Source organism: Nyctereutes procyonoides, unplaced genomic scaffold (assembly GCF_905146905.1).
Source record: "Nyctereutes procyonoides isolate TBG_1078 unplaced genomic scaffold, NYPRO_anot_genome, whole genome shotgun sequence".
Classification (NCBI taxonomy): domain Eukaryota; kingdom Metazoa; phylum Chordata; class Mammalia; order Carnivora; family Canidae; genus Nyctereutes; species Nyctereutes procyonoides.
In genome coordinates this window covers 25,257,908-25,276,998 of record NW_026575140.1, presented here as the reverse complement: position 1 = coordinate 25,276,998, position 19,091 = coordinate 25,257,908, and the positions used below count along the sequence as shown (strand labels likewise).

Sequence of the window (19,091 nt, the reverse complement as noted above, 5' to 3'; positions counted from 1 at the left end):
TTGTTAGGTAACTGTTCTTTGCTGAGAATTTGGGAAGAGGCTGCTAGATTCATTGCCTTTATTGTCCTGGATCATGACAGCAGCTGGAGACTGTTCCCATCAAGTCCCCTACCCTGGAGAAGCATCTAACCTTTAGCACACAGCTCCCACTTCACCACCTCCCCCCACCCCCATGACCTAGGACAGAACCGGTTACCCTGGTTTCACCCCAAGTTACTTGCTAAACTGCTTTGGGATGCTCTAGAAAATGCTGCCAAGTCTTGGAGCAGCACATGGGGTGTGATCTGGCTGATTCTAAAAATAGACCTGTGTGTGATCTGGCAGTTCCTGTGGGCAAAGGGCATGAAGGGTGGGTCTCTCACCCCTCCTGGAGTTTCTATACCTGTCCCTGAGCACGGTTTCTCTTCCTAAAATGCCAGCCCAGAAGTGTGTCACTGACAGACCCTCTTCTCACTCCCTGTCACTACCCATTCCCTGGACATCTCCTGGGTCAATTACTTGGAAGTCTAGAATGGTTTGCTCTTGCTAAAGAAAGAGCTTCCATTGTCTGGATAAGGAATTGATCTCAGTAACAGAACAGATGACTTCAGAGCAAGAAAAACAAAAGAATTAAGACCATCCACTAATTAGAACATTAGAAGAACGTGTCCAAGATGCCAAGAAGTGGGAAGGGGAAACAAGGAGTGGGCAGAGCAACCACACCCCCTTGGGGCTGTAGATGAGGGCTCAATGGCTCACTGACTTATCCTGTGCTGGGTCACAGGCTCCATCAATCAGAACAATCCTGAGAGTCTACTCAGACCCACAGGTTCAGGGAAGCTGGTCAGGGTAGAACCAGGGACCAGCATCAGGCAATTCCAAGAAACACCTTCTTCCATTTAACCAAGAATGGGTGAAGCAGATTCCCTGGCCCTCTACAAAGTCTGCATTTTGTCATCTGTGGCTGCGGATGGGAGGCAGAAGTCCCTGTTCCAAGACCCCTTGCTTCAAGGAAGTATGCCAGCCCCCTCCAAGGGAGAAGATGGGAGATTGAAGAAAGACTTCCAGCTAGTAATTCTGGGACCATGAAGAGACAGGACAGCCCTGGGAAGACTGCAGTCTGCCTATACTAACTCGCACTTGGGGCAAGGGACACCTTTCAGAACCTGTCTTTGCTTATTTGTAAAAAGAGTGGTGGAGCGCTCCTGTCACTGCATTTCCTACCTCCCCAAAACTCCAAGCACAGTGAGAACCTGTGGGCATGGACCTACAGCAAGGAGCCTTTAGCTCCTGTGTCCAGAAGGAACCCAGTGGGGAGAGGACACCCAGGCCTTGCTGGAGATGTAAACATGGGGACCTGGGGGGTCCTGGGGCCAAGAGGCTGAGAGCCTGTAACTTAACGTCCATGAACTTCAGCTCCTTCCTGGGCAAATGGGTTAAGAAGTAGGCTCAGGGTTAAGGTAAAACCTGCAAAGCATTTGGAGCAGTGCCCACAAAGAGTGCAGACAGCAAGCCTAGGCTACTCCCAGTCCTGAGCTGAGGATTTCCACTTCCTATTGGAGACAGAGGTACCAACACATGGGGAAGTGGGGGGATGGGGCAGGACAGATGCCAAGTCCTCTTTACCTGTGGTCCCTCCCACCTGCTCATACCACACCCAGCGCCCTGCTCCCCTTCCACATGCTCCACCTGGCCCATGCCTGCCCTGCTTGGCCTCCAGGGAGCCCTCAATGTACTCACCCCCCCCCCCACATCCCTGTGCACTCACCTCCTTGGCCTCACGGACCCTGGCGAGGAAGGCCCGCAGCTCCAGCGTCTCCACAAAGAGCGCCCGGCACACCGCCTGGTAGTGGGCCTGTGCACCCCGGGGGTCTGTCAGGCGTGCCGCACACAGCCGCATGGCCTGGGCAAAGGTGCGCACGGCACGGGGGCCACCGTCGGCCTCTTCTTCCTCCTCCGGGCCCCCATAGCCCTCATCGGCAGCCCCACAGCTGCTGTCCTCACAGTCATTGTTGGCCATGAGGTCGATGAGCTGCTCCAGCTGTGGGCTGAGCTCTCGCTCCTCACTGTCGTCCAGACCCCAGTCCAGTGCGCGATAGATGGCAAAGCCCAGTGACTGCACCATCTGCAGGACCAGGAGCCAGAGTGTCATGGGGGGTAGGGAGTAGCCTGCAAAGGATCCAGCCCGGAGAGGGACAGCAGCCCCACCAATTACAAGAGAACTTCCTGGGGATCCCTGGGTGGCTCAGCCGTTTAGCGCCTGCCTTTGGCCCAGGGTGTGATCCTAGAGACCCAGGATCCAGTCCCACATTGGGCTCCCTGCATGGAGCCTGCTTCTCCCCCTGCCTGTGTCTCTGTCTCTGTCTCTGTCTCTCTCATGAATAAATAAATAAAATCTTAAAAAAAAAACAACAACAAAACAAGAGAACTTCCTGAGATGAAAGTACAGCACACGGCTTCTGTCAGATGGCAACAGCTTGCTCCCCATCCAGAGGGTATATACTGTGAGCCAACCAAACATCACAAAATGCACACGATGCTCCCTAAACAGCACAGCCACTGTGGAAAACAGCTCAGCAAGTTCTTATGGTCAAACATGGTTTTACCACATGAAGTGGTAAACTCCTCTCCCGGATATCTAACCAAGAAAAAGGAAAGACATACATCCCACCCATGACTTCTCCTGGAATGCCCACAGGACAAACCTGACATGTCCAAATGTCTTCAATTGGTAGATGATAAACAGAGGTGACCCATCCTTACAGTGGGATACCAGGCAGCAGTGCGAAGGATCAAACTGCATGCACTCATCTTACACACACAGTGAACACAGAGTGATGAAGCCAAAGTCTCCTTGCTGCATGTTTCCATTTATACAAAACTCTAGGCAAGATAAGTCTAAGCTATAGCCATGAAAGGCAGATCAGTGGTTCCAAGCCAAGGGTTGAGATAGAGATTGGAAGGAACACAGAAGCTCACTGAATATAAAGCATACCCCAATAAATGTGATTTCAAAGGACAGTCAACTGAATTAAACATTAGCTTTTAAAGTAACATAATTGTTTAAGTCAGAGGAGAAAGACTAGCATGCTGGAATTGTTAGCTACACATGATAAAGTACAGACACTTGAACTAAAAAAAATGACATTCTCTCACTTAAAAATATTTTAAACTCCAGGTACATTCAATGTATGTAAATTTAACCCAAAAAAGAAGAAAAAAAGTGATGGCACCTGAGTGGGGGCAGGGAGCAGGTGGCGCTACCCAGGGACAAGTCTAACGGTAGCTGTTGGTACCCAGCCAGGTGTGAGGTCCACTATGCTGTTGTTTACTTTACATAGGCTTGAAGTTCTCCATTATTATTTCTTTTAAAAGTTAAAAAACCTTTGAGTTTTGTGAGAGAGAGACCTTTTAACTCAGCATTTTCTCAATTTTACTTGGTAGAAACCACTAGTTTCATGGACTACCATTAACTGGGAATCTGCGTTCTCTAGAGGACATCTGCAAAATACCGCCACTCCACTCATTATCTGTTCACCTGCCATCTGCACCTGACATTCCCTCACAGCAATACAGTCCTGGAAAGGTCCGATCTGCTCACACAGGGAAGAGCCACGTGCAGCTGAACACAGAGGAAATATGGATAACTCCCTAGGATCTGCTTCCAGTTTGCTTGGCTTTCATATTTTGACATTTCCCCTTTATGACAATGATACAAAATGACAATAGCACGCCTCATCTCATTAACTACTCGGACCCTTTTGCTGCTTAAGTATAGGACAACCCAAGAGATAACCTCTGGTTTGCAGGTAGAGGAGGAAGGCACCGTACCTCAGGTTACCTGACCACAGCTAGCAGCTGGCAGAGCTGGACTTGGGACTCCAGTCTGCCTGCAGCCTGTGCTCTAAGCCTATTGCAAGGTGGGAGGCTGCTTTGTGGCAAACGGAGCCACGCCCTCACCTTCCACCCCCAAGTCCGCCCAGCCTGGTGGATCTTGGAGGCCTCTGGCCTCTCCTCTCATTTCCTACATTGCCACCACTTGAAGCCTTGTATGTAAAAAAAAACAACCCCGGGGTGGGGGTGGGGGGGCTAGCCTGAGCAGAGCTGAAAGACAATATGGAGAAAATCAGTGTTAAGCAGGGGATAGGCACAAGACAGCCTATCTTGCAGAAATGCTTGAGCCTAGAGGGGTCACACCAGCAGAGGGATGGACCTGCTTACAAAGAGCAAGGACTCCAATGGAGCAAAGTTCCAGCCTAAAGTCAACAAAACCCCAGTCCACCCTTGGAGGCGGTTTTATCTCTGCTTTAGGCAGGCAAGGGTCACAACCCCAAATCATGAGTCAGAGGGCACAAGGCCAGTGCCGGGTGGAGTCCCCTGGGGCAGCAGGATCTCCAGAGAGGACCCACATGGCCATCAGGACTGCTGGGCTGGCAAGAACCATGGTTCACACAAATTCCCAGTGAATTCTTCCCTGGCCCAGAGGTAGATGCCAGGAAGGAGATGGTGGGAGCAATCATGCCCCCTCTCTACTCCACAGGCCCTGCTGACCCAGGGGCAGCTCTGTCCTGGTCTCTCCATTGGAGGCTGCACATGGAACAGGGCAGACAGGCCACGCAGGAAACCCCCTGCTCTAGCGCATCACAGAGCAGCACCCAAACCCATCCGTGCCTCTCCCTTTCTTCTGGTAGCTGGCCTGAACTAGCACCACAACAGTTAAAGGGTTAACTCCAACATGAGCCTTTTATCTGATAACTGCACCATTAAAAGCTTCTCTGTGCTCCAGCAGACACTGGAAACTCTCCCTGAAAGGCAAAGAGCCTGTTCTTTCCCATAAGGAAAAATCTGGGCAGCCAGCCAGAGTCTCAGAACCTCCAACCCCTCCCTGCCCATAGTGTTGCAAGAACTGAGCAGCCTGCAAACTGAAAGCCTCACAGAGAGAAGCGGCTGAAGCTGCAGGATAGTTTCACAGTTTTAGCTAGGTGCCAGTAGCAAGAATCTAGGTTAATATGACAAGTGGCCTCCTGCCATAGTTCCTGGGGTGAGGCTCTCAGGTTAATTTGTGGGGGCCTCCGAGCACAAGAGTCCAGATTGGACCCCACACACAAAGTTCCTTATAAATACTTTCAAAATTGATAACAGGTCTCTTTTGGAGTGGTAGATGGTAGATGCACATTCCACTCTGGGCAAGAGGGACAGCCCTGGGAGCACTGTCTGAAAGGCAAGGGAATGTTCCCGGGCTTTGGGTAAACAAAAGTATCCAGAATACTCTCAGTGGGCAAAGGAAGGCAGGACAGAAATGGAGAGGAGTCTTGAAAACATTTTTTTTTTTCCTGAAGTGAATTACAGAAAGCAACCTAGAGCAACAGTACCACTTCATAGAGCTCTGGACAGTCATAGGCTGTATGCTGCTGGGAAGGGTGTCTTATCATCAACATTATTAACTGCCAGCATGTAGTAATAAGGAAAAGCAGGAAAACTCTGGGATGATTTTATTATTGTTTTAAAATTCTCCACAACAGGGATCCCTGGGTGGCGCAGCGGTTTGGCGCCTGCCTTTGGCCCAGGGCGCAATCCTGGAGACCCGGAATCGAATCCCACATCGGGCTCCCGGTGCATGGAGCCTGCTTCTCCCTCTGCCTATGTCTCTGCCTCTCTCTCTCTCACTGTGTGCCTATCATAAATAAATAAAAAAATTAAAAATAAATAAATAAAATAAAATAAAATTCTCCACAACAGGGATCCCTGGGTGGCTCAGTAGTTTAGCGCCTGCCTTTGGCCCCGGGGCACGATCCTGGAGACCCGGGGTCAAGTCCCAAGTCAGGCTCCCCATATGGAGCCTGCTTCTCCCTCTGCCTGTGTCTCTGCCTCTCTCTATGTCTATCATGAATAAATAAATAAAATCTTTAAAAAAATAAAAAAATAAAATAAAATTCTCCACAACAGACTATATGGCCTTTTTTGGTCTGTGACCACCCTGCTACCCTGGTGTAACACTATGTTTGATATATAAATACATATTTGCATAAAGCTTTCTTAAAGGCAGTGGAATGATGATAAACATTAAATTCAGAACGAATTCCTGGGGGCAGGTGGATGGGACAGGGAGACACTGGTGAGATTTTAATTGTGGGTGGGATGGGGGTTCCTGGACATTGGTCACAAGCTGGTTTTCCTGTCTGGCCCCCCCAACCCACCCTCTGACTGACACTGTGTGCGCAGCAGGCCAACCCCACAGACCCCACAGCACATCACCTGTGCTCCCTCCCTCTGCTCAGTGGGAGACAATGCCAGGAGTTTGGGGGTGGAAGGGGAGAGTGAGGTGGGGTCCTGTCACCCCTGCCCCCGCTTCAGGCCCTCCAGGGCATGTCAGATTCTACATCACCCCAGTGGGCATCCTCACCTGCCCACTCTCTTCATCACGTCCCTTCAATGAAGCCCTTTGAGTATTTTATCTGTGTCCTACCACGTGGAAACAATTATGTAACTTTGCATGCTTTTTAATTTACATTATATGACATATGTTAATTTTAATGTGTATTAAGTAAATTTAAAAATTATTTTAAAGGTACCTGGGCTTCTGAGCTGGCTGGTGACAACACCATCATTGTGGACTCTGCAAGAGGAGATAACAGGCAGTCAAGACATGCCTTAGCATCCCCAGGCCCTGACGAATAGGGCCACCCACCCACCTTCCCTCTGAGGAACACACAGTGTAGCCCCCAGAGGCTCCAGTGGAACACCAGAAAGCTTAAACAAGCCAAGCTTCCAGTCATTTGGGAAGATACTTGAGGATCCATCTTTGGGCTGGACATCCAGGTACAGTGGCCAGGAGAGTGATACAGCCCCTGCCCACACCCCACATACCAGTCACACCCCAAAGTGACCCCTCAGAGTGAAGCAGCCAACAGGGTCCCCTGGGGAAGCATGGTTGGTGCTAGAGTGAGGAGGGAATGAGGAGAAAGCAGGTAAGTCTTGTTTGATGAAAGACCTCATGCTCTAAAATTCACAATCTGAACCCATGTGCCCCCAAATCACAGCAGAGTCAAATGAGAGACCCGGGAAATAACAGATTTTGCTCTGGAGTTCCTAAGAGCTGAGTGGAGTCAGCATCTGGCCACCATCTGGAGATCTGCCCCCAAACTGTCGGCGCCTCCATCAGAGAGTCAGAGTCTCTGGGTTGAATATACATTAGGCACTATGCATTTTATCATGTTTATTATTAGACAGGGCACTGGATTAACATGTTTATAAGTGCTCACTCATTGTAACCCATATACCACCTAGGAGATAGGTGGTTTTGTTACCCATTTCACAGATGAAGAAAGAGGCTCAGAAAGGTAAGCTAATTTGCCCCAAAGTATCACAGCTAGTAAGTGGTGGTGCCAGATGAGGCCATACCATGGAACCCTAAAATCTGCTTCAGCCGCTCCCTCACACCACCCCCGGGGTCTCCCAAGATGCCAGGCTGGATGAGACACAGAAAACCCACCTACTTCTACAGCCTTCCTTGAATTAAGCATCCAAGTAGAACCTGTGCTAAGGGGTGAACCTGAGTCGCCTTCTTTTTGGAATGAGGTAGGGCATAAAAAAAAAACATAAACCATGAAATCTCTGCTAAGTGAACCTGCTAACTCTGCAAATATTTTCAAAATGCCATTAAGAGCTAGGGAGATTGCCAAAGATAAAGGGAGTTTGTGTTGGGCTGATCCATTAAAATAATGGAAAACAATCTACTTCCAACATAAGGGAAGTTGAAAGTGAGCAGCAAGCAGTATACTGTGGCCCATGTTTGGGCATTCAATGCAAGTCCGTAGCTGTGACTAGATCAAGACAATGGAAAGTGGAAGAAATCAGACTCAGAACAAAGATACTCCCTGGAAGCAGCCAGTGTCCTGAGTTATCCTGAGGACCAAGAAAGGGAGGGAGTCAGACAGCCTCTCAATACCCTTTACGTACTAAGCACCGCACAGTCCTCTGGTCAACAGGAAGCCTTCTGGTTGGAATAATCTTAACGCATATGTCCCTGGTTTAAACAGTCTATATGTTAACAAAAATAAGTGTTTGTTAATCTACCTATATTTCAAGTTGAAAGGACTTGGGGATCTTTGGGTTTTGAGGAGCAAGCTACCCCTTAAGGGCAGAGATTGTGCCCAGCTCTTTGTTACAAAAGTAATACATGAGTTATAATGGGTTCAATTCACAATGACCTTATGCAGGTTGGTACCATGACTCCCTCTTCACAGGCAAAGAAACCGAGGCTCAGGCAGTGCAGAATGTCACACAAAACCATTGAGCCAGGGATCCCTGGGTGGCGCAGCGGTTTGGCGCCTGCCTTTGGCTCAGGGCGCGATCCTGGAGACCCGGGATCGAATCCCATATCGGGCTCCCGGTGCATGGAGCCTGCTTCTCCCTCTGCCTGTGTCTCTGCCTCTCTCTCTCTCTCTCTGTGTGACTATCATAAATAAATAAATTTAAAAAAAAAAGTTTTTCAAAACCATTGAGCCAATAAACGACAGAGGCGGAGCCCCCAGCAACCAATGCCAGACCCCAAAGTGCAGAGTCCTAACTTGAGCTACAATAACTTTGTTGCCAGGATGGTCACACAGGATTATGCAAACGACTTTCTGCTTTTTTAAAACAGTTTTAGGGGATCCTAGGGTGGCTCAGCGGTTTGGCGCCTGCCTTGGGCCCAGGGCGTGACCCTGGGGACCCGGGATCAAGTTCCACATCGGGCTCCCTGCGTGCAGACTGCTTCTCCCTCTGACTGTGTCTCTGCCTCTCTCATAACTAAATAAATCTTAAAAACAAAATAAAAATAAAAAAAAGATAAATCAGTCTTGAGGGAAAGTAGAGAGACCCAGACAGAAGTAGATGGAGGCAGGTAGGATGGAAGCATTCTCACTGGTCCATCAAGATCACACTGATGGGGGGCTGCCCCTCCACAGGGTGCTTCTCTCCCCCTGTAAGGAAGAACATCATTGCCAAGATGTACTGGGAAAGAAAAGCCACTGTGATGTCTTGTGTATAAAATAACAAATGAGGAGAAATCAAGACACGAGGGAGTTTTCTTGGAAATGATGACATGCCACGCTAGTATAAGATGAAAGATGATTTGGACTTTGTAGCCGGAGCTCCCAGAGGAAGTGCTTCCCCCTACCCAGCAGGTGGGGTAGGTGGTAGGAGGACAGTGGTCTGACAGCCTCACCCCTCTGTGCCTGGGTGGGGAGCATAGGGAAGAAGTGCAGTTTAGGCCAGACTGCCACCTATGTGTGGTCACGACCTTGAGGGTTTCGCCTCTCTGACCTCCTTTCCTCACCCACAGATGGAGACAATACCTGCCCAACCTAACTCACAAGGTTACCTCAACAGACACGTGGGGGAGCAGATGCAGATACCTCCTAGGACACAGTATCCTGTAAGGATGTGGACAGCTGTGATCACCGTGATGGTATCATCCATGGGGCCATCAGATCTCCCGACCAGGCTCAGCCCAAGGGCACCCTGCCTTTGACTCTCTTTAGGCTTGGGGCCAGGACAGGGAACAGTCATGGGGGAGCCAAGGATTCCCCTCTTCAACCCCTGAGGAGACCACACACGTGCAGGGGTGTGGGGAGGCTACAGCACTGGTTCCACTAGCCCCCCCCACCCAGGCTGCCGGGCACCATAGGGTTCTTAATTACCAACAATGCACACAGATGACAAAGGGGTAGGGGTTCTAGCTTGAGCCCAGGTAGCTCCTGTCTCTGCTCCTCTGGCTGAGTTCTCAGGAACACCTCTGTGGCTATGAGGCAGGGTGGACAGACCAAGGTCCCTGCAGGGCCCCCCTCAGTGCTGGTGGGGAATGGCAACAATCCCAAGGAAGGCAACCTGCAACATCTCTCAGAACTTCATCCCTGCTTGCCTTGGGTAAGCCAGTCTGTCCCACATGGCAGGGTAACTGAGCCCGTCACTCACAGGAATGCCCTTCGTACCAGTGAACCACTGGACACACAGATATCCACAGAAGATATGTGGGGACATTGCAGGAGGGGGCACCAGGCAGCCCCTAAAAAGGAGGAGGTATCCTTTGTAATGAGACAAACTGAGCTCCCTATTAAGGGGAAGAGCAGAGGGCAGCCCCCGTATTGAGAAGGGTATGAACCTGCACGCTGGTATAGACATAAAACACGTCCACTAAGTCTGCTCCTATTATGAGAAGGCTGGCAGGAGACTCCAACAGTTTCCCTTTACACTTGCTGAATTTGGAACATGTGCTATGGCATCAAGAAATTAATTTTTGTGCAAGTGTGAGAATGAGCAAGAGTGCAGTGTCCGCCTTGCTCTCCCACAATCCAGGGCAGGAGCTCATGGTCTGGAGCAAACATGGACCCAAAAGTGACACAATAGGTTCCTCAGAGTCTTTTTACAGGATGGGTATCACCTACCACACAGGTTGTTGTAAAGATTAAACAAAACCAGGGACACCCAGCCGGCTCCACTGGAAGAACATGTGACTCTTGGTTTCAGGGTTGAGTCTGAGCCCCACACTGTAGGGCATAGAGATTACTTACAAATAAATTCTTAAAAAAACAAAACAAAACAAAAATCATGTAGTGTCTGGCATCTAGTAAATGCTTCAATAAATGCTTGTTTCGCTGTCAAGAAACAATTTTAAAACTTAAGTAATGTCTGAGATCAAGCATTGGCTTCTAGAAGTGAGCTGGTAGCAAACCCAAGCTAAGGGGAAAGCACCTGCTCAAATCCGGGAAGTTGTGTGTGTGTTCAGCAAACAAGGGGAGAGCTCAGTGGGGCAGATGCCCTCAGAAGTTGGTGGCAGGCTCTTCCTCCTGGATCTCGCCTCCAGAACTGCTCATCTCCACAGCCATGGCTGACATCAGGCTGCTTCTCCATCCACTCACACACCAGCCACAGGGTGTGATTTCCTCCCCTGCAGCAAGAATCTAGGACCGCCATGACTTGAATCAATTCCAGGGGAGACCCAAGACCAGGAAATGCGTCAGAGACTCCCCACACTCCAAGCAATAATACTGTCAACCTTCTGCATTTTCACCAAGTTCTAGTAAGGGAAATGTCAGTGCTCCTCTGCTCCTACAGAACTTTTACACCCAGCGTCCACTAAGGTATCCTGGAGATTACCCCAGAAAGCCCCCACCGATAGTCATGGCAGACAGGTAGCAGGCTTGAAAGGATGCATTCCCTTCTGAGCACTCCTCCCCCTTGGCTAAGGATGACTCACTTGAACCTCCTGAGTACTTTTGGGGGCCCATCTCATGTAGTCCCCACCGTTGGCCCTAAATGCAGCCCAGAGAGGGTGAGAAACTTAGCCCAAAGTCACCTGGCTGAGATCCAATCCATATAGCCTTGCTCTGGAGCCAAACCTGGACCAATAGTTCTTCCCTTCACTGGGGTCATTCTAGTCACCTGAAGATGGAATGGGTCCTGGCCCTGGAGGTGTTTCCAATAAGAAGTGGGTGACCTCTTCTTAGGGTGTGGTGTGTAGAATCCACAGACAGTAGATTGGTGGTCAGAGTGGTTCTGGAACCAGCAGCATTAGCATTACTGGGAACTTGTCAGAATTGCAGATTCTTAGGGCCACCCCAGATCTGGGCAGAATCAGGCTTATCAGGATGGGACCCAGCAATCCAAGAACCTGTATTTAACATGCCCACCAATGGACTCCAGGGTGAGAAGAGCCCCAGTAAAGCATTAGGTAGAACTTTAACTCCAGAATCCACGTTCTGATATTGTTGATAGGAAGAATCCAGGTGCTAGGAAGAGTGTCCATTCTACCCATGTAACTCTTTCCCCTCCATTATGGGCAGAACAATGGCCCCCAAACTGTCCATGTTCTAATCGCCAGGACCTGTGGACATGTTATGTTACCTCAAAAGTTTTGATACCAAAACTTTTCATAGGGCCTACCTACTCCTGGAAGGGGAACTGGGATAGCAGATGGAAGTAAACTTGCTCACCAGCTGACCTTAAGGCAAAGAGATTATCCTGGATTTCTGACCATTCTGACTATAACAGAATAAATGTGTGTTGTTTTAAGTAGTGACTTTGTGTAAATTGTTTACTGTAGCCAAAGGAAACTCTTACACCCTGCTTCTAAACTCTTATGCCTTGCCTCTTTTTCTTTCCAAATTTTTACTTAGATTCTAGTTAGTTAACATACAGTGCAATATTGGTTTCAGGAGTACCACTTTGTCTCTTTGAGTACACCCAAATGTGAACACTGAACAAGTGGTGATTGCAGGCAGAGCTAAAGACAAGGACAGGTACCCGGAACTCTGCCCATGCTGATCAGCCTCACCCCCAGGTTGCCACTTCCAGGCAGGCTTCCTCCTTGACTGGGTCCTTACTGGAGGCCAAACTCCCTCTGAGGAATCGAACAGGATGAGAGAGAAACTCTAGAGCCTTCCTGCAGCTGATACTCACTGGCATATTTGTTTAAATGGCCACATCCCAGGACCAGACCAACCAGTGTCACAATGCTTCCTTTGTGGGAGCCACTCAAATACTTTCTGCCCCCACAGGTCACCCCCTGGTGCCCAATTGAAAAGACAATTGATTCCATCACAGGAGACAGAGAACCCCTTCTTTCTGAAGACCTCCATGGTGGGGGTGATCAGGGCCCTGAAGGCAGCAGAGACACTGGGGCTGTATCCCTCATGAGCCAATCTGCAGGTGCACAGGGACCCCAAGGACACCTTCTTGACAGTTGCAGCCTCTCCTGAAAGCACAGGGCAGAACCTGCAAACAGCCGGGTGGGTATTGGGCCAAAGCAGCCACACAGGCTAAGCTTATCCTGGTCATCTGTGGCAGCCAACCCCAGGCTGTAGCATCTCACAGACGTCTTGTTGGGGAATGCCTGGAGATAATCTCTGCTCAGAGGTGAAAAGAAATCAGGAATGCTATCTGCCTCACACAGTCACACCCAGAAGGGCATCCTCGCAGGGCCCATACCCTCCTCTTGCACGCAGAACCAGGAACCTCACCATGCCCACTGGCCCCTACTCCACATACAAGGGAGTATGTGGATGTTTCTGTGGATGAGATTTTACATCATCAAGAAATGTGCACAGGGACCCTAGGCAAGTGCACCCAACAGAACTCCTTCCTGTTCCTAGGACTGCAGCCAAAAATTCTGTGAGCGCCCATGCATGCAACCCTGAAGGTGCTGCTTCCAAAGGTAGGTCTGGGTGAGGTGCCCCCTGGGGCAGGAAACTGTTGCCATTCCTGTGGTACCCAATGCTGCCCCATGCCGGGGGTGGGGGGAGCACAGGGCTGGAGCCCAGCTAGTCCCCCATTGGGACTAGCTCTGGGAACCTCAGTCTTCTCATCTGCACAATGGGGATCCTAACAGTGTCAAGGCTGTAAACAAGAGTAAGCCCATTACTGCCCCCAGCACATCCTTGCAAGGGCCTGAAAACATCAGCTGCTATCACCCTGGATTGTAAAACAAAGTGCCCTCCAGTCCCTGGGTGGCTTGGCTTCATCTCTATGCTACGTCTTGACTGGGTGACCCTCCCAAGATGCCACAAAAACAAAAACAAAAACAAAAGCCCCGGAGCGCCAAGGATCCCATGTGACAGCAAGAATGGGTGTCATTCTTGCTGGGGCAGCATGGGTGAGGAGTCAAGAACCCAGAATAAAAGCTATATGAGCAGGACCTGACTGAAAGAAAATATTTCAACCAGAAATATTCTGTGAGATTTGCCAGGAGGGGAATATTCTCTGCTCCAGAAGCAGGATTTCATCCTTCCAAGCAGCTCTCACTTCTCCCTAGCATGTCAGGGGGACACCATCGCTGGACAGTGCCCATCAACATTCATCTGCAAGTTCATCTGTGTGGAGAGCCATGAACAAAACTACAGGCAAGCTAAAAAGGCAGTCCCCAGTCACTGAAAAGGGGACCTCCCACTGAGACCCAGCAAGTTCAGCTTCACCAGCTGGGGCCACAGGACTAACAGGGCCTCCCAGAACACCAATGGCCCACAGCCATTCCTGGTGGCCATGGACCCCATTCAATTCCTGGGAGAGGGTACACAGGGCCAGGGGACCTGAGAGAACATCTACAGTGGGGCAGGTAGACCCATGTACATGTGCATGTGTGTGTGCTTCTATATATCTGTGTGGGCATCTGTGTCTGTATGCATCTGTATGTCTGTGTGGGCATCTGTGTGCGTGCATGTTTGTGTGCATCTGTATGTCTATGTGGCATGTGTGCGTGTGTGTCTGTGTGCATCTGTATGTCTGTGTGGGCATCTGTGTGCGTGTGGGTGTTGTGTCTGTGCACATACACACTTCCTGGGCCCAGGGCTCTGTACTGATGCTCCCTCACTGGTCTTCACCCCTCCTCAAGCACATGCTACCATCATCCCAGTTTATGGAGGAGGACCGGGCCACTGGTGAGATGCCAAAGCCTGCTCCTTAGCAATGCTATTTCTCTAGCCACTGGGCTGAGGTGAAAAAAAGAATTCTGGGCCCCATGGAACTCATGACACAGGACACCGTCATCCAATGCAGGACAGACTACTAGTCATTTCTGTGCTTGAAACTCAGGGCTGAAAATGAGTTGAGTTGAGAAGGCCTTGGGTCTGTGCAGCGGTGAGCCACTTGAAGAGGCTTAGCCTGCGGACAGGTGCCAGTGCTTTGGGGGCCAGGGGGCACCTGGCTTTTGAACTCTACACAGAAGGAACAGGAAGAGGCTGGAGGGGCTAGAGGGGCAGGTGGGGTCTGGTGGACAGCTCACATGAGGTACCCAAGCTGAAGAGTAGGGTCTGTGAAAAGTTACGGCATCAAAAAAAAAAAAAAAAAAAAAAGTAGGACAGTGTGTAAATCAGCACAAGCAGGATGGGAAAGGTGGGAGATAATGAGCTCACCCTCATCTCGGACACACTTTTGTCAACACTAATGTCTAGCTGCTGCCTGCCCAAGGGGGTTTCCTTGGTCATCTGTAGCGCTGGTGCCTGGAGAAATGTTTCACCAGCAGAAGGGCAGGTGGTCTTTCCGTCAAGGGGACAGCAAACACCACGGCACTGAGAAGCAGTCTCCTGGGGTGAACTGCCCAGGAGGGCACCAAGAGGACAAGTATACTGAAAGCATTGCAGGGTCACCCGATCAATCAATGGATCAATCGCTGACCACGCTGTATTTAGGGAATTAGCTTTGCCTCAGGCAACGGCTGTGTACAGGCATTCACTGTGATGCCTGACTGAGTTTCTCACCTCAATTAAAAAAATAAAAAGTAACCCTTCCCCATGAAAAGGTTTTAATAATGGCCTCTCAAAAATAACTTCACATATTAACACATTTTCCCCACTTAAAAAACAAAAAAAAAAGAGTGGGCTTCCAAGTAGTTATACGTCTTCAGAATGGAGGTGAGGACTTTTTCTGCACTTAGCTGGAAAAGGAGAGACATACTACACCTGGTATGCTAGGATATTAGTCATTCCCCCAAATGTGGCTTAGTTTTGTTGATTTCTTTTTTTTTATTTTATGATAGTCACAGAGAGAGAGAGAGAGAGAGAGAGAGAGGCAGAGACACAGGCAGAGGGAGAAGCAGGCTCCATGCACCAGGAGCCCGACGTGGGATTCGATCCCTGATCTACAGGATCGCGCCCTGGGCCAAAGGCAGGTGCCAAACCTCTGCGCCACCCAGGGATTCCAGTTTTGTTGATTTCTATACACTTATTTTAAACATCTACTTGATGCTAGGTTTACCAGAACTTTGTCCTGAGAGCCCAGGAGAGGCAAGGTTAAATGATCCTGGTTTTCCCAATTGCTATTCATGGCAAGAAATAAATATACATCCTTCAAGAATTTACCACTCATTTGAGTCCTGGAGAAATGCTGGGGGAGACACTTTGAGGGACTAATGTTTCAGCTGATTCATGAAAGCTCAACAGAAGTGAAGAGAGAGCTCAGGGTAATATATTTTTCTTAATCTTTTTTTTTGTTTTTTTAAGTAGGTTCCATGACTTGCATGGAGCCCAAATGTGGAGCTTGAACTCACCAACCCGAGATCAAGACCTGAGCTGAGAGTAGGAGTCACCTAACCCACTGAGCCACCAGGTGCCTATTTTTCTTAATCTTTAAAGAGGTAGCAAGTCATAAACCTCATCCACCTTTATGAGACATATTTATGAACAGAAACCAAAGATCGTACTGAATGGAAAATGAAATTGGGCTCCCTGATGTCCCGGGCTTGTAAGTCCCCATGGAGTCATGGAGTGGGCACGTGTTAGCTTTAAAGCCCAACACAGACTTCCGGTCAGGCTGTGGGTGTGGAGGCAGCAAGAAGCAGAGTCTCCTGGGGACTAGAGAGGACCCAGTGACCACCAATACTTTGGACAGCCCTCAAGGTGCTTGTTAAGAGTACCAATAAGAGGGATCCCTGGGTGGCGCAGCGGTTTGGCGCCTGCCTTTGGCCCAGGGCGCGATCCTGGAGACCCGGGATCGAATCCCACATCGGGCTCCCGGTGCATGGAGCCTGCTCATGTCTCTGCCTCTCTCTCTCTGTGTGTGTGACTATCATAAATAAAAATTAAAAAAAAAAAAAAGAGTACCAGTAAGAAACACACCTTGATGGGGCGCCTGTCAGCAGGTGAAGGATCTGCCTTTGGCTTAGGTCATGACCTCAAGGTCCTGAGATGGAGCCTGCTTCTCCCTCTCTCAGCCCCCCCACTTGTGCGGACTCTCTCCCTCTGTCAAATAAATAAATGAAATCTTAAAAAAAAAAAAAAAGAAAGAAAGTAAACATGGCTTGACACACACACCCCAGTTAGAGAGATGCAGGGCAGTGAGTCCTAACCAGCTCGCCCTCTGTGCCTCAGTTTTCCCATCTTTAAAATCAGAGGGTCAGATCAGGCAGGTCCCTACAGTCCTATCCCACTATGTGGTGCCAGGAGCCAGATCTTGGGTTATATTGTCATCTCCAGGGATACGGAGTGGCACAGACAGGAAAATACAGCTGCAGGAAACAAGCTCTTTGTAAATATGCAGCATCTAGGCCCCCCGGGGAGATGCTCCCATCCCACCTGTGAAGACCTTGCACACAGGCAGCAAGAATCTGAGGCTGAATCGAAATCCTCTTGCTGTGTAACTCTGAGAAAGCGTGAGCCTCAGCTTCACAGAGTATAAAATCGGAATAATACTATGTACCAACTCTTATTCATCTGTCAAATATGTTGGAGCTTTTTGTGTGAAATGCAGAAACGTGCAAATGTCCCAGAGCAAAGCAGGGCCCTGACAGGGCCTCCCTGTCACCACAGCAGGGATGGAAACCAGCCTGTAAGGACCTCTGCGAACCACGGTTCTCAGGGCTGGAGAAGGCCCGGCTCTCTGCCAGTACACAGAGCCTTTGTGCTTCCCCACAGGGTTAATATCAGCATATGCTCCAGACTAGCACTCCAGTTCTCCAGGAAAGAAAATACTTTCTTTTTTTTCTAAGAAAGAGGATAAAATCACTTAAACTCACTATTTTGAGTAGACTTCAAATATCTTTCAAAGGATTATTTGTTCTTGTTGGTGATTAAGCATAGAAGATCAAGCAGGCTGTCCCCCAAATCTTACACATTCTTCTTGCTATTAAACCCAGGCAACTGGTGAATTTGCAGGGATTCCAAGGGAGACACAGCCCCTCTTCCCACGGAAAAAAGCTTCAAGAGGACACTTGTTCCTTTGCAGCCTAAGGCATCTGCAGTTATCAATGCAATGAGCATTCCACATCATGAATCACTGGATTAAAAAGACTAGGGCTACACACCCCCAAAGCAGAAGGAACTAGCCCCAGGTGGGGAGAACTGGGGATAAGAGAGGCAGAATTGGGTCTGCTGAAGGTACTCAGCCATCAAAAACCAAAATCCTTCTCCCTTGAGGAAAACATGCCCAAGTGACAGCAGACATTAAGAGATGGATGGTTAGGGAAGGGTTCCAGAAAAGGGAGGGGGTATCCTAGACCGGGTGAGAAAGAGAAGGATGGGGAGAAGCATGGGACTTCCAGGTTCAGGATAGGGAGGGTGTGGAAGGGCTGCCGGTTCCAGGATGGGAGGAGGGCGCAGAATGGGGGCTCCACTCCAGGCCCAGCAGAGGGAGAGGGGGAGAGAAGAGGGGAGCGGAGGGGAGGGGCCGAACGGAGGGGAGGGTCGGGAGAGGAGGGGAAGGCCGAGGAGGACAGGGGAGGGGAGTGGAGGGGAGGGTAGCGGAGGGCTGGGACAGAAGGTAGGGGAGCGGAGCGGAGGGTCGCGGCCCGCGCACCCGACACCGCACACCCCCGCCGGCCTCACCCGCGGCTCCCGGCTCCCGCCGCGCGCTGACCGAGCCGTCCCGCCGCAGGAGGATGTCCGCCGTGTCCCGGATGCGCCGCCCTCCACCCGGCGCGCCCCGCAGCCCGCGGCAGCCCTGGAAGCACACGGCCCACGCCTGCTCCTCGTTGATGGGCTGCTCGTAGGCCTTCAGCACCTCCTCCAGGGACAGCTCCCCCGGCTCCGGCCGCCCGGCGCCCCCGGCCCCCTGCGCCCCGGCAGCGTCCGTGCTGCACCTGCCGGCCCCGGCCATGGCCGCCCCATTATCGCCTCCTGCGCGCCCTGCCCGTTTCCATAACAGCCGCGCCGGGGCGGCCGACGCACCCGCCCAGCGCAGGGGGGCGGGTCCCGCGCCGCCGGCCGCTGCTTTGTCATCCTCGGGCGGCCCCGCCCCTGCGAGCGGCCGCAGGTGAGGGCGGGGCGGGAGGGGGAGGGGGAGGGGGAGGGGAGGGACTGGAGGGAGTGGAGCGGGTCTGCGCTGCGGCGGTGGAGCCGAGGGAAGCTGGGAGGGCGCCGGGCGGGGCGGAGGGGGGAGAGGCGCGGGGTAGGGGAGAGGAAGGCTGGGGGGAGGCTGGGATCCCGGCCGAAGGAAGGCGCGCTCCCGAGGCTCTCTCAGCCGGTGTAACCGGCACCCCGCCGCAGACACTGCAGTGATTGCGGGGCCTGGGGCACGTTTGTTGCTGGGCTGCTGGAGGGAGTCCAGAGGCCTGCGGACCCCTCCACCCCCACCCCCAGCTCACAGGCAGATACCTGTAGTGGCGCGCGGGGGGGTGGGGGTGGGGCGATGGGCCGCTGGCAAGG

General features: G+C 50.9%; 1 protein-coding gene across 1 annotated transcript in view; it reads right to left on the bottom strand.

Moving 5' to 3' along the window:
- Positions 1-18,600, bottom strand: part of SPIRE2 (spire type actin nucleation factor 2) — a 32,596-nt gene extending 13,996 nt beyond the window's left edge. The window contains exons 1-3 of the mRNA XM_055306702.1: positions 18,273-18,600; positions 6,552-6,595; positions 1,748-2,104 (exon numbers count right to left, since the gene is read on the bottom strand). Of these exons, the coding sequence (XP_055162677.1) occupies positions 1,748-2,104; positions 6,552-6,595; positions 18,273-18,543 (672 nt within the window). The 5' untranslated portion in view covers positions 18,544-18,600. The remainder of the gene's footprint in view (positions 1-1,747; positions 2,105-6,551; positions 6,596-18,272) is intronic.
- Positions 18,601-19,091: the final 491 nt, after the last annotated feature.